General features: G+C 42.5%; 1 protein-coding gene across 2 annotated transcripts in view; it reads right to left on the bottom strand.

Annotated features, from left to right (window-relative positions):
• Positions 1-9,107, bottom strand: part of tmcc2 (transmembrane and coiled-coil domain family 2) — a 161,953-nt gene extending 152,846 nt beyond the window's left edge. The window contains exons 1-2 of one of the 2 annotated variants that reach the window (XM_078546410.1): positions 8,997-9,107; positions 8,468-8,671 (exon numbers count right to left, since the gene is read on the bottom strand). In XM_078546410.1, coding sequence (XP_078402536.1) covers positions 8,468-8,671 — 204 coding nt within the window. In that variant the 5' untranslated portion in view covers positions 8,997-9,107. Of the gene's footprint in view, positions 1-8,467; positions 8,672-8,915 lie in introns of both variants that reach the window. The other variant, XM_078546409.1, reaches the window with a different exon arrangement.
• Between the last annotated feature and the right edge of the window lie 4,751 nt (positions 9,108-13,858).

The following is a 13,858-nucleotide window of genomic DNA, read 5'->3' as shown; positions in this document are numbered from 1 at the left end:
ACTGATTGACTATGGTTTGCAAGGTAAACCATTGAATGATCCAGACGCACAATACACTCAGCCTTCAGCCAATTCCCCTCTGATATACTTTACTGCAAACCAGCATGGCCCGCTCGCTATGCAAAATATAACTCATCACAGAAGCTGAAAAAATTTTGAGTACTTTTGCTCTTTACTTGCAAGTGTGAGAAATATCCCATCGCCCAACAATATCTCACTCACCCAGGAGGATGAAATAGAAATAAAGGCACAAATCAATAACTAAATTAACTGGAATATGAAATGAATTATCAATATTTGGTGCTGCACTGCAACTCAGGCTAAAACAGAAACAAGTTGACATGATAGGTACTGCAATCTGATTAGAATAGCCAACTTGAAAGGCACAAAATATTGCTGAAAATTAAAAGGAACTCCAGCACTCATTACAAGTGTTAAAAATCAAACTTGAAGATAATAACATGAATATTTACCCTTCATGACATTTTCCAGAGCTACTGTTCCTACCAATTGCTCACAGACAATAAGTCCTGGGAGTTGACCTCATAACCTGGGCTGTGATGAAACTTTTCCCCTTAATGAAGCCTCCCTTTTTGACGACATCATCCACTACTTGACCGAGCAAGCCCAGTGTGGTGGCAGTGTGGCACTTGCTACCAGATCACACCTTGGCCTGATCCCCTAGTAATCTGGCACTTATGCCTCTCTTTCAAAATCATCATTCTATACCGCCCGACCAAGAACGATAAAAATTTTTATCATTGAGATATCTTCACTGCTTTCCTCCTTCAGCCCCTACACCAAACAACTACTCATCCTTGATGATTTCAAACACCATCTCAACTCATCATGCTCCCTCTCCTCCAAGTTCACTGCACTCTTATCCTCCCTAAATTTCTCCCACCATATGAACTCAACAACCCAAATTCACAGCCCTTGACTTTGCCAATTCATTGGGTCTTGCTAGTCCAATCATATTAATTTCAGATAACACGAGTTCTGATCACTGCCTTGGATGAGTCACCACCCACATTCCTCTTCCACACCCCAACCCTACTCTCTTCTGTCACCATTCCTGGAAAATATCAACTAATTCAATTACAGCTGCACTTTCAAGATCCTAAATATCTAGCCTTTGGCCCTCCGTTCACCCAATGTTTCTGCAGCCAGTGATTTACTCAACCATAGCCTCACTTCCATCTTTGATGGCCTAGTCCCCAATAAAACTATTACTCTCTCACCCTGATCAGCCCTCACCTCCACTCCCTTAAGTCCATGGGATGCAGACTTAAAATGATATGGTAGATAACTGGTTTAGCCATCCACGGCCACATCTGGTTGGACCACTTCAAACATAATTGGTTTCAGCTCTCGTATGCTAAAACTATTAACTGTTCCAAGACCATCTGGAATGCAAAGATAACCCCGGTTTCTTTTCCCACTGCGAACTGCCTTCTTAAAGCCCTATCTTGCCACCTTCAGCCTCACCAACAACAAGCACAAGGAGTGCATGGGCTTCTTTGAGACAATGCAAATAGCTTTCTCTGCTGGATCCCTCCCTTCCATTAGCCCACCTGGCCAAACCATATTATGCTCCTCCCTGCCCTACTCTGAACTCATATTTCTCTCGCTTCTATCTCTGAGCTCATCTTGTCCATGGGACTCACCTCCTGTTCTCTTGATCCTATTCCCATTAAGCTGCTGATTAACCAAATTCCCCTCCTGGCCCTCATGTTAGCCTCTATCTTAAATGATTCTCTCTCTTCAGGTGTTGTCCCACAATCCTTTAAATCTACCGTCCTCATCCTTCTTCTCAAAAAACCAACCCCAAACCCCATCATCCTTGCAAACTATCATCCCATCTCCAACCTTCCTTCCCTCTTTAAAGTTCTTGAACATGCTGTCATCTCCCCAATTCATCCCCATCTTTGGCAGAACTCCGTGTTTCAATCCCACAAATCAGGTTTCTGCTCCAGCCACAGTAGCAAAACAGCTCTTATCCAAGTCACAAATAACATCCTATGTGACCAAGGTAAACTGCCCTCCTCATCCTTCTTGACATGTCAGCAGTCTTAGGGACGTTTGACCGCACCACTCTCTACTGGTATCCAACAAAGTGGAATTGCTCTCACCTGGTTCCATTCTCACCTATCTAATTGTAGCCAGAGAATCACTTGCTATGGCATCTTCCCAATCCCACACAGTTACTTATGATGCCGCCCTCCCCCCCGCACCCACTCCCCCGCCACCAAAGGTTCGATCTTTGGCCTCCTCCTATTTCTCATCTACATGCTGCCCCTGGGCAACAGTATCCAAAGGCACAGTAAGTTAGTTTTCACATGTACACAGGTGGCACCGAGCTCTGCCTCACCACTGCCCCCCTCGGCTCCTCTACTGTTCCTAATGTCAGACAAGCTGTCTGATAACTTAAGTAGTTGAAGAGCAGAAATTTCCTCCAATTAAACATTGGGGAGGCTAAAGCCATTATTATCAGGCCCTTCTCCAAACTCCATTCCCTAGATACTAACTCCATCCTTCTCCGTGGCAACAGTCTGAGTTTAAGCCAGTCTGTTCTCAACCTTGCTGTCACAACGGACCCCGAGATGAGCTTCCGACCTCATCTTCGTGTCATCACTAAGGCCACCACTCTCCAGCTCCGTAACATAGCCCAACTTTGACCCTGTCTCAGTTCATCTGCTGCTGAAACATTAGCTTACGTTTTCATTACCTCCAGACTTGACTATTCCAATGGATTCCTGACTGGTCTCCCACATTTCACCTGTTGTAAACTTGAAGTTATCCAAAGCTCTGCTCCTCAAGCCTTTAACTTGTAGCAAGCTTTGTTTCCCTAACACCCACCTGTGCTCGCTGACCTGCACTGGCTCCCAGTCAAGCAACGCCTTGATTTTAAAATTCTCATCCTTCTTTCTAAATCCCTCCTTGGCCTTGCTCCTCCCTATTCTCTACAATCTTCCCCAGTCTCACAACCCTCCAAGATATTCATGCTCCTCAAATTCTGGCCTTTTGTGTATTCCCAATTTTAACTGCTCCACCATCAGTGACGTGCCTTCAGTTGCTTATAGCCCAGGCTCTGGAATATCCTCCTGACAGCTCTCCACCTCCTTAAAACCTACCTCCAAGAGCAGGCTTTTGGCCATCTGACCTAATATCTCATGATGTGGCTCAGCATCATACTTTGCTTTAAAACGCTCCTGCAAAGTAAAGATGCTATATAAATACAAGTACTGTGTTTACTGTTATAACTCCAATCACATAATTCCAAATTTCAGGTTTGCTTACGATAATTCTCAATGCTCAAATGGTTTCTGAGTTTTGTTCTGTAATTAAGTCAAAATATGCAACCAGTTTACTATTTTAGAATCCACTGGCTACCATGTTTCAATGCACGCCAAAAAGAAAAAGTCTCCAATTTTCAGAAGTCAGAACGAGTGCATGCATTGTGTACCAAAACATGTTATCAGCCTACCAAGGTTGAGAACTCAAGCTGCAACACTGCTTCAAAACTAGTGGACACTTCAGAACGAGTAGACACCATAACCTGGGCTCCAACCATACCTCTCAATCTAGAAAATGGAATTTAGATCATTGCTTGAAACAAAAGTATGTGTTTTCTGTTAAAAACTGCATGTCAGCCAATCTGTTCATCTTGCATGCAGATGAGGCTTCTACAGTGGCCCGGTCAAACATTTGGGCAACTGAAATGAAGCAGTTCAGAGCTATGAGCCCAACATGCAGTGTCTTGACCCAATTCCTGTTTAGTTTGAAGACCAAACATCTGTAGCTGTCTGACTCATTCAATGATCACTGTGGTAATTATGTAATCTCACTGAAAGAAAATATCCTAAACTTTTGATTCCTATGAGCATAAGAACTTGGAAACAGACAGGTTGTTAAATTACCTGGCCAGCTTCATTCAGTCATTTTCCATCTACCCAAAATCCATGTCTTCCTTTGCTAAATCAGAAATTGATTAAATTCAATCTTTGAAAGCTCCAGCTGAGGCAGAGTCCGCTGTACTAAGTGATGAGTCTATTTCACAAGTCAGTGACGAAGCAGTTAAGATTTTGCTCAGTTCACAGCCTCTTTATCTTACATTTCAAGCACATATGTGGAAATACAATTCTAAAATATATACAACTCCAAGTGCTGTCCTTTTCAGATATTCTAATCAGATCAAAATGGATAGCTACACTTTTCCCAATAAGTTGCTGCATCACGAGTGTTGCTAATGAGTGGGTTTGTAATTATCTCATCAATAGATCAACACACCTACACCACCCACTTCTGCAACAATGGTTGAGAGCTCCTCGAAGCAAACATTGTGTGGGGCTCATGCTCTGCAGCCCTAGAACTATAATCAGAGCCTTTCAGGTGCCCACAAATAAACTGGACATAGTGAATTGACACAGTTGCCACATATTGTTTCAGAGACATGCCAAAGCTGTTCCGCATCATTTATTTTATTTACTTAACTGCCATTTTTGCTCCATGGCTATGTCCTTCATTTACCGCCCCTCATGAAGAAAGACCTCATAGTTACATTCAGTTCCATACCTATCAGTATCTTGCCCAGGAAACCACCGTTGACAAATCAGTACAGACAATGAGTTCAGTAGTATTCAAATTCCACCCAGATGGTGAGAAGTAGGATTCCTGGTTGATTTCCTCCCCTCCCTATCTGGGCCACAGAGGTTAAATACACATACTAACTTCTTTCCTATCTCAGGTGAGGTAAATCAGCATACTGGGAATTAAAACGGAGACCCTCTGAGCTATATATTTTAGTACCACATAGGCAGAGACACAAAGTGGGGATAAAGGAGGCATGTACGCCACATTTTTTGCTATTCTCTCCCTTTCCATCTTATCCAAAGCCCAGAGTTGACTTCAATATCCCTACAACTTTGAGTGCAGCTATGCTTCTATCACACCAGGCATTTGCCTTCAGTCACTCGGCCATTAAGAGAGATCGAATAGTAATTTTTAATTTCTCATGGGAGAAGAGGGAGCTTTGGGCATTTTTTTCCATTTAAACTTGAAGTAGCTAAGCATCAAGGTCAGAAAACAATTACGCAGAGGCCAGGGGAAATCAAAACTCTCAAAATGACTGGGACTAGACTGGGTTGAACTAAGATTGGATCAGAATGAATCAGTTCAGGAAAGGAGGGAGGAAGGAAGGCAAGAAAGAAGAAAACTCCGCAATGTAAAACAAGAAATGCATCATAAAGCAAAGCCAGCCACAGTACAATTCACTGCATAACTAATCAGAAGGCACATCATCCAGATGTGCCAAATGGTACTCACTTGTAAACCAGAACAAGTGACTGCGCTTCAAGGCTTTGTGTGTGCGCGCATGTGCAGGTGCGTTTCTCACTTCGCTGCAAGAAAAAGGGATAGTTGGAAAAAGAAACAGAATATATAAATATAATCTATTGAGGAAAGCTCTGAAATTCATGCCTACAGTTCCCAGTTACAAATTTCAGACAACCCATCTACAGGAAGGTTGTTTCCCCAAATGGAAGGCGAGGAGCAGGGGGAACGATGAGACATGACTCATCCCAAATTTGTTTTACACACTTTGCAAATGATTGCAAAGCTGGAAACATAGTGACTACATCTCTTAACAGGTGCGCTCGCACAAGGAACTCAAAGTTAGCATGCAGATGCAGCAAGCAATTACTGAAGGCAAATGGCATGTTAGCCATTATTGCAAGGGGATTGGAGTATCAGAATAAGGAAGTCTTGCTACAATAAGGCTTTGGTGAGACTACACCCAGAATACTGTATGCAATATTTAAGGATGAATATGCTTGCATTGCATGTTGTACAGCAAAGGTTCACTCAGCTCGTCCCTAGAATGAGGGGGTTGTCCTATGATGAGAGGCTCAGTAAATTGGATCTAAATTATCTGAAGTTTAGAAGAATGAGAGCTGATCTCATTAAATCATACAAGATTCTCAAGGGGCTTGGCAGGGTAGACACCAAGAGGTTGTTTCCCCTGGCTGGGGAATCCAGGACATGGGAACACCGTCTCAGGGTAAGGGTGCGATCATTTACGACTGAGATAAGGAGAAATTTCTTCACTCAAAGGGTTGCAAACGTTTGGAATTCTCTACCCAGAGGGTTGTGGATACTCCAAAGTTGACTATATTTAAAGATGCATAAATAGGATTTTGGTTCGTCAGGGAGTCAAGGATACGGAAGCAGATGGAAAAGTCCAAGATCAGCCATGTATTATACTGAATGGCAGAGCAGGCTTGGCAGGTTGTAAGGTCTACTCCTGCTCCTAGCTCTTGTGTTCTTGTGTAACTGGGATTATTAGGTGGAAATGGGTGGAGAGAGGAAAGAAATCAAGTCAATCATGACCCAATCACCCACAGAACAATCTGCTTTGGCACCAAGATACCACATATCATATGAAATATTATTGGCCTATTCAACCACATTGCACTTCCTTTAAATTTAGCATTTGTCCTCATAAATAAACCACTATAAAGTGAACCGATCTTACTGTTACAAAATGTTCTAGAAGGTGTAGATTATTGGTAGGCATGGTGATGGAATGGCAATTCATTCACGCCACAAATTTTCAATTTAACCTCGAAACTGTTGGGGACATTGGGGGTGGGGGGGTGGGGAGACAAACCAACGGCAGGCACTTCGACACAGAGAATGAAGGGCCTGAGTCAGATCAATAACCTATCTTCAATCTTCACAACCGGGCAAAGTGTATAACACATATAGTTGGTGACACAGAGGAAAAATACTGAAACAAATTACTATATAGACTTTAACAGGTTAGATTATTTTGGGCTAAAGATAAAGTATTCACAATTGTCCACATCAGCTGCCATGTACCAAGGATATTAATTTGCAAATGGAAGAAATTAGTTTAAATTGAGGGCATGGCAGCTTTAAGTTTTATTTTTGCTTTCCTTCCAGGAAAAGCTCAAACTTGAAACACAGCAATGTAATACTAGTATCTATTATTCATAGTAAATTAAAAACATGGTTCAAAATGATAGGCTATTCGTTTCCACTATATCACGGAGTTATTAATCTTCCTTCCTTGTGGAAATAAGAGCATCCTGTTCAATGTCATGTGCTGTACTAGCCTCTATTTATAAAAATACACTGCAGTATGTGCTTCTATTAATGAGCAATGGGAGCACAAGGGGGCAATAACTAGAGTGTGGTGAATGGCCATTGGTGAATTACAAAACAGTAATAAAATTGAGAGGTTCAGACAATGTCATGAATCATAAAATTGAAGCGTGACCAATTTGCTTTCACAACTGCAAGGCTGGATTAGGGTTTTAAGCTCCATGTCAACCACTTATTGTACTTACAAAAGATAGAGAACCTGTAATATTTTTAATGAACAGAAATCACTGAAGATGACTTGATTTATTTGATTTTCTACCTCTTTTAGCTCTTTCTAGCTCTTTTCTTGGGCTATGATTCAAATTCAATACCTAACTTCAGTGATCATTTCTCATGTGCAAGTTGAAGCTGCATGTCTACGCAGGCCATTTGAGTGTGCAGATCACAGTTAAGCCCGACACTATCTTCAGCCAATGTATACACGTCCACTTTCCAACAGGATTTATTGGATAGTTATTATGACTGGGTTGATTTTCCACTCTGCTGGCAGAGACATTAATCAATTTGCCCCACCCAGATAGATCACTGCCCGGCTGAAACTAAGTAACTGCACAAATCAGCAGATTCGCTTGGAATCAATCAACGGCCACTACTTTTTACAGCATGCACAAATGAAATTTAATTTCAATACGGAATTATGCACCAACTGCACCTTTCACTGGACTTTTCACCTGTGACCCCAATCCACCAGCTGCAGTAACAATTCCTTCCTGCCCAATTACTTGACCTTATATTTCCATTCCAAAAAAACCACATTGAAAAAAGTGCAGCCAATAATCATTTCAATTACTCAGTACGCAACAAACTGCTGACCACAAATAAATAGAGCGCCAGTGGTCTGCTAACCACCCTTGGGTGCAATACGATAGATCAGTTAGCAATACCTTATTCACGCAAGGTTAAATTTGAAATCAGAAGAATCATACTCTCAGCTCTGTGCTTTAAATCTGGTTGTCACATTAATCACTCCCACTCCTCCCAAACCTCTTTCCTTTCAGGTGAGATGAAGCGTGGTGAAAGCAGGGAGCAATGATGTCAGGTGAGAAGTTCAAATAATTAAAAGTTTGCTTTTATGTAGCGCCTTTGACATAGTAGACCACCCCAAGGTGCTTCACAGAAGCATTGCCAGACAAAATTTAAAATCACACAAAGGACAGGTGACAGAAAGCTCGGTTAAATAAGTAGGGTTTTGGGGGGGGGGGGGTATTTCCCCCCCCCCAAAAAAAAAATATCAACCTATGTCATTACGAGAAGGAAAGAGGAACCTATTTGTTTACTGTACCTTCAGATCTTGAGTTTTGCTGTTGCGGGATGATGGAGGCAGTGAGAGCGATGGACAGGCAGCATCTGTTGGAGCAGCATCACCTTGCTGCCTTAGTGCAGCATCAGCACCAGCTCCAACACCAACACCAGCACCAGCTCCAGCTCCCTGCTTCACCCCCTGCTCCTCATCCAGGGGCAGCTCATCAGACTTGCACCGCTTCATCTGCAAAATAAAAGGGAGGGCGGGGGGATTGGGATCTTGCTTTGTACATTCATTAAAGCTCCCATCTCCCCACAAGAGACACAAACGAGAGAAAACCCTGAATTAAATATTACCAGTGACTTGAAAAAAATTACTCTCCCATCCATATAAATCCTTCACCCCAATTACACACAAAAAAAAATTAAGACTTTTGAGGTAAATTTTCATGGCGACACCGCCTTTTGATATTCAGCAGGAAAATTACCTCAGCGGCTAAAATGCACAACACTTTACTTAATGAATTTGTAAATCCTGTCGATTTAAGTAACCGCCGACGGATATTTACATTATTTTTTTTTAACCGCCATCACCGGAGCCCCTTCGACGCGCCGCCGTCTGACTGAGAGGACCAGCCATGTCCGCGGCTGGGGTTTGGGTGGGACCCAAGCAATCCCCGCCCCCTTTGCACCGCCAACCAAACCTGCCCCGCCGGCCGGAAGTGACTGCCGATGGTGGTTGACATCCCCTCTGGCCAATCGAAAGCGTGAGATGTGTGAGATGGTGTGGGCGGGGCTTGTGGGGCCACATTCAAGGTAGGTTGCAGCCGGTGGCTCACATTTGTATGGTCAGAGAGAGAGGCAGAAAACTTATTAGAGCTCCTCTGCACTGCACAGGCATTCTAATGCTCTTGCTATAACGTTTATGGGGCACCTTTAACACAAAATATCTCACTGGAGCAATAGCCAAAAATTTCACAATGACCCATATTAAGCCAATATTGGGTGACCCAATTGGTCAATGAGGGTTAGGCCAATTGCTCTATCCAGCTCTACTTGTCCCACCCCCCTTTAAACCAGCTTATATTTCACCTCTCTTCTATTTTAACTTAGTTCTGTTGAAGGGTCATTCGAACTCGAAACGTTAACTGTGCTCCTCTCCGCAGATGCTGCCAGAGCTGCTGAGTTTTTCCAGGTATTTTTGTTTTTGTTTTTGTTTTTGTTTTGGATTTCCAGCATCTGCAGTTTTTTGCTTTTATCTTCGGTCAATGAGGAATGTTTTTCTTTCTTCTTCAATTCTCTGCCTGAAGGCAAATCCAACCTACAGCGCCATGAACTTCACCATGGAAAGGAGACAGGTCCCAAATCCATCCCAGCCAGAACAGGGATTGAACTCTGTGCCCTTGGCACAAATTTGCTTCACACTGGCTATCTAGTCAACTGGTCCACCAAGGACTCCAACTTCCTGTGGCAACATGCACTTTTACAGGCATGCTGTAGTCCAGAGCTATGAATAGAGGCTCCAATTTTCTTTCTATCAGATGGCTGGCCAGGAATCTCTCCCACTCTTAACACATGACAATGGTATATGCTGGAAGATTTGTATATTGATATTCAACCTGGCTCGCAGCGTTATAAATGCAGCTTCCTTGGCCATCAAGTCCTGGGGCAGCATTTGAATCTGGAGCTTCTAACTCAGAGTCAGGGACACTGCCCATTGTGCCACAAGACCTCCACAAGGAAGGTTTTAAGGAGCATTTAAAAGGAAGAGATGTTGGGGGTGGGGATGAGTGTAGAATTCCATAGCTTGAGGCCGAGGCTACCAATGTTACCATTTCCAAGGTTGGAGTAATTAAAATTGGTGATGCGGAAGAGGCCAGAGCATATATTTAAATAAAGTGGAAATCTAGGGGTGTGTTCCATCTCTCTGTCTGTTGCTAAATATTAAATATTGATACTTAACAGGTTTTGAGGAATTTTTAAAGACAGGGTATGAATTAGTAAGAATATGCCAAACAGAAACAAGCCATGCAGCTCAACTAGACTGTGTTGGTGTTTGAAAGCTCTGCTGCCATGTGAGAAATACCAAGAGAAATGTACAGGAAGCCACAGTCAGAGAATATGGTAACTGGAGGAGATTACAACAATAAGCTAACTTAGCATGGGAGAATGTCATTTGGAGGCAGATATAAATGAGATCAAGAAATTCCCTTCTTAAATCTCTTTGTTTTGTCATTGCCTTTTTCTCTTGTGAAAGAATAAATCTGGATTTACATAGCATCTTTCACATCCACAGAACGTCCCAAAGTGCTTGACAGCTAAATATTTACTTTTTGATAGTCACTTGTGTTGTAGGGAAATGCTGGAGCCAATTTGCATACAGTCAGGTGCCACCATCAGCAATGATATAGATAACTAATAAGCTATGCTTATAGTTGCACTGATTGGGGGCTAATTGCTGATAACTCCTCTTCAATTAGTACCACTGGATCTTCTATATCCAAAGAGTTGCTTGGTAGGACAGAACTTGAATATTGTTGAAAAGAGAGACTTGTTGCTGAAACTGTTTGTCTTGCAATCATCAGGACAAATGCAAGAATGCCAAATTTCAAACAATCACAGCAAAAGCCATGTGCCTTTTGACAGAAGTTCGAGAATCTGAAAGTTCCACATTTCTTGCTCCATGACAATGCCTTGGACAATCAGAGTCAACTTGCCAACCAATCAGCACCTTTCTCTGTCATAAAAATTGTTGTGATCATTTGAAATTTGGCATTTTTGCCTTTGTCATGATGCGTGCAAGCCGAAAAGCTTCAGCAACATGTCTACCTTTTCAGCAGTATTCAAGTTATGCATTACGAATTAGGAGCAGGAATAGGCCACTTGGCCCCTTGAGACTCCTCCACCATTCAATAAGATCATGGCTGATCTGATTGTAACCTCAAATCCACATTCCCACCTACCCTTGATAACCTTTTACCCCCTTGCTTATCAAGAATCTATCTACCTCTGCCTTAAAAATATTCAGACTTTGCTTTCACCGCCTTTTGAAGAACAAAGTTCCAAAGGCTCACAACCCTTTGAGAGAAAAAAATTCTCCTCATCTCTGTCTTAAATGGACGACCCTTATTTTTAAACAGTGACTCCATATTTCTAGATTCTCCCACAACAGGAAACATCCTTTCCACACCCACCCTGTCAAGACCCTTCAGGAACTTATATGTTTCAATCAAGTCACCTCTTATGCTTCTAAACGCCAGAGGATACAATCCTAGCCTGTCCAACATTTCCTCATAAGACAACCTGTCCATTCCATGTTTTAATGTAGTAAACCTTCTCTGAACTGCTTCCAACACATTTACATCCTTCCTTAAATAAGAAGACCACAACTGTACACAGCATTCCAGATGTGGTCCCACCAATTCCTTGTATAAGTGAAGCATAACCCCCATACTTTTGTATTCAATCCCCCTTGCAATAAATGATAGTATTCTATTAACTTCCCTAATTACTAGCTGTACCTGCACACTAACCTTTTGCAATTCATGCACTAGGACAACCAGATCCCTCTGCAACTCGGAGCTCTGCAATCTCTCACCGTTTAGATAATATGCTTTATTATTCTCCCTGTCAAAATGGACAATTTCACATCTGCCCACATTAAACTCCATTTGCCAGATCTTTACCGACTCACTTAACCTATCTATATCCCTCTAAAGCATCATTATTTCCTCTTCACAACTTACTTTCCTACCTATCTTTGTGTCATCAGCAAATTTAGCAACCATTCCTTCTAGTCCCTTCTTCTAAGTCATTTATATAAATTGTAAAAAGTTGAGGCCCCAGCACAGATCCCCGTGGCACACCGCTTGTTACATCTGGCCAACCAGAAAAATGACACATTTATGCCTATTCTCGGTTTCCTGTTAGGCAGCCAATCTTCTATCCAGACCAATATGTTACCCCTACACCATGAGCTTTTATTTTCCGCAATAAACTTTGATGTGGTCCCTTATATAATGCCTTCTGGAAATCTATTTACAGTATGTCCACCGGTTCCCCTTTATCCACATGATTCCCTTTCATAAAACCATGTTGACCATGCCTGATTACGTTGAATTTTTCTGATTGCTCTGCTACAACATGTTTAATGATAGCGTCTAACATTTTTCCTCCGACAGATGTTAAGCTAACTGACCTGGAGTTTTCAGATTTCTGTCTCGCCACCTTTTTGAATACAGGGGTTACATTCGCTGTTTTCCAATCTAAAAGAACCTTCCTCAAATCTAGAGAATTTTGGAAAGTTAAAACCAACACTATCTCACTAGTGTAATGATCCCAGCTGATGTTATTACTGGACAAGTCAGGTCCCAGATTGGAACCTGGCTTGCTAAACCATGATATATTTTTTTAAATTTTAAACCGTGGAGGGTACGAACTGAAACAGATTCACAGGAGTCTGCTGTTGACCTTCTAACAAAAAGATAAAACGTTTATTAAACAAAAAATATTAACTATATTACACTGGATCACAAAAAGGTTGGAAAGATTTCAACACACACACACAAAGGAAAAAATGATTCAAACTCACACTATTCCTTTTATCCCAGCAATACCCTTGTAGACCTGACACTCCAGCAAAGAGATAGCACTTTTCCCACACCAAGGCTCCAGCTGGTTCAGTTTCAAAGAGGTTTCTTTTCCAATAGACTCCTGTACATTTACTAGTAGCCCTGCCACAATTGGTATCTCCCTTGAGATATTCAGAAAACTCACTCTAAATGCATGATTACTTCAACTTTAGAGCAATACATATGAGTTGCTTAAACTCATTTCCTCAGCAATCGGGCAACATTTCCAACAACAGAGTCTTACGGCGGAATCATCTCAGATTTGCACAAAGTGCGGTAGCGGGCAGGAAAAAAGTTGTTTTATCCGCCAGCCGCAATGGTGGGTTTTCGTACCGTATTGTCCCATTCCTGCCTCATGAATTATGCAGCCACAGGAAACACGCCGTTTCGCTGGTGGGTGCCTTCCGAGTTGCCCGCCATGCTATTACCCCACCGCTTCCTCAAGCAGGGCATCATATTTAAACTGCAGCTGCGTGCACACTTCTCAATATTTGCAGCCCAGGACTGGACATGGTCCCAAAAGCCAAGAAGAGTGCAGACCCACCACCCCAATTCAGTGACACATCCTGGGAGGCCTTCTGGACGCCATGGAGGCCCGCCACAATGTCCTCTACCCCAGCTCTTGCCGCAGGAGGCCCGTCAGTCTCACCACTCCAGCATGGGGGGCGGAGGGGGAGGCAGAGGCGGTCAGTGCCAATGCTGCACACAGGAAGTCGGCCATCCACTGTAGAAAATGGATGAATGATCTCATCCGTATCACCAGGGTAAGGCAACCATCTTATCACTCTAAGCACACACAC

The sequence above is a fragment of the Cetorhinus maximus genome, chromosome 8, assembly GCF_964194155.1.
Source record: "Cetorhinus maximus chromosome 8, sCetMax3.hap1.1, whole genome shotgun sequence".
Taxonomy (NCBI): Eukaryota; Metazoa; Chordata; class Chondrichthyes; order Lamniformes; family Cetorhinidae; genus Cetorhinus; species Cetorhinus maximus.
Note: the sequence above shows the minus strand (reverse complement) of the source record. Positions and strands in the feature narration are given on the sequence as shown.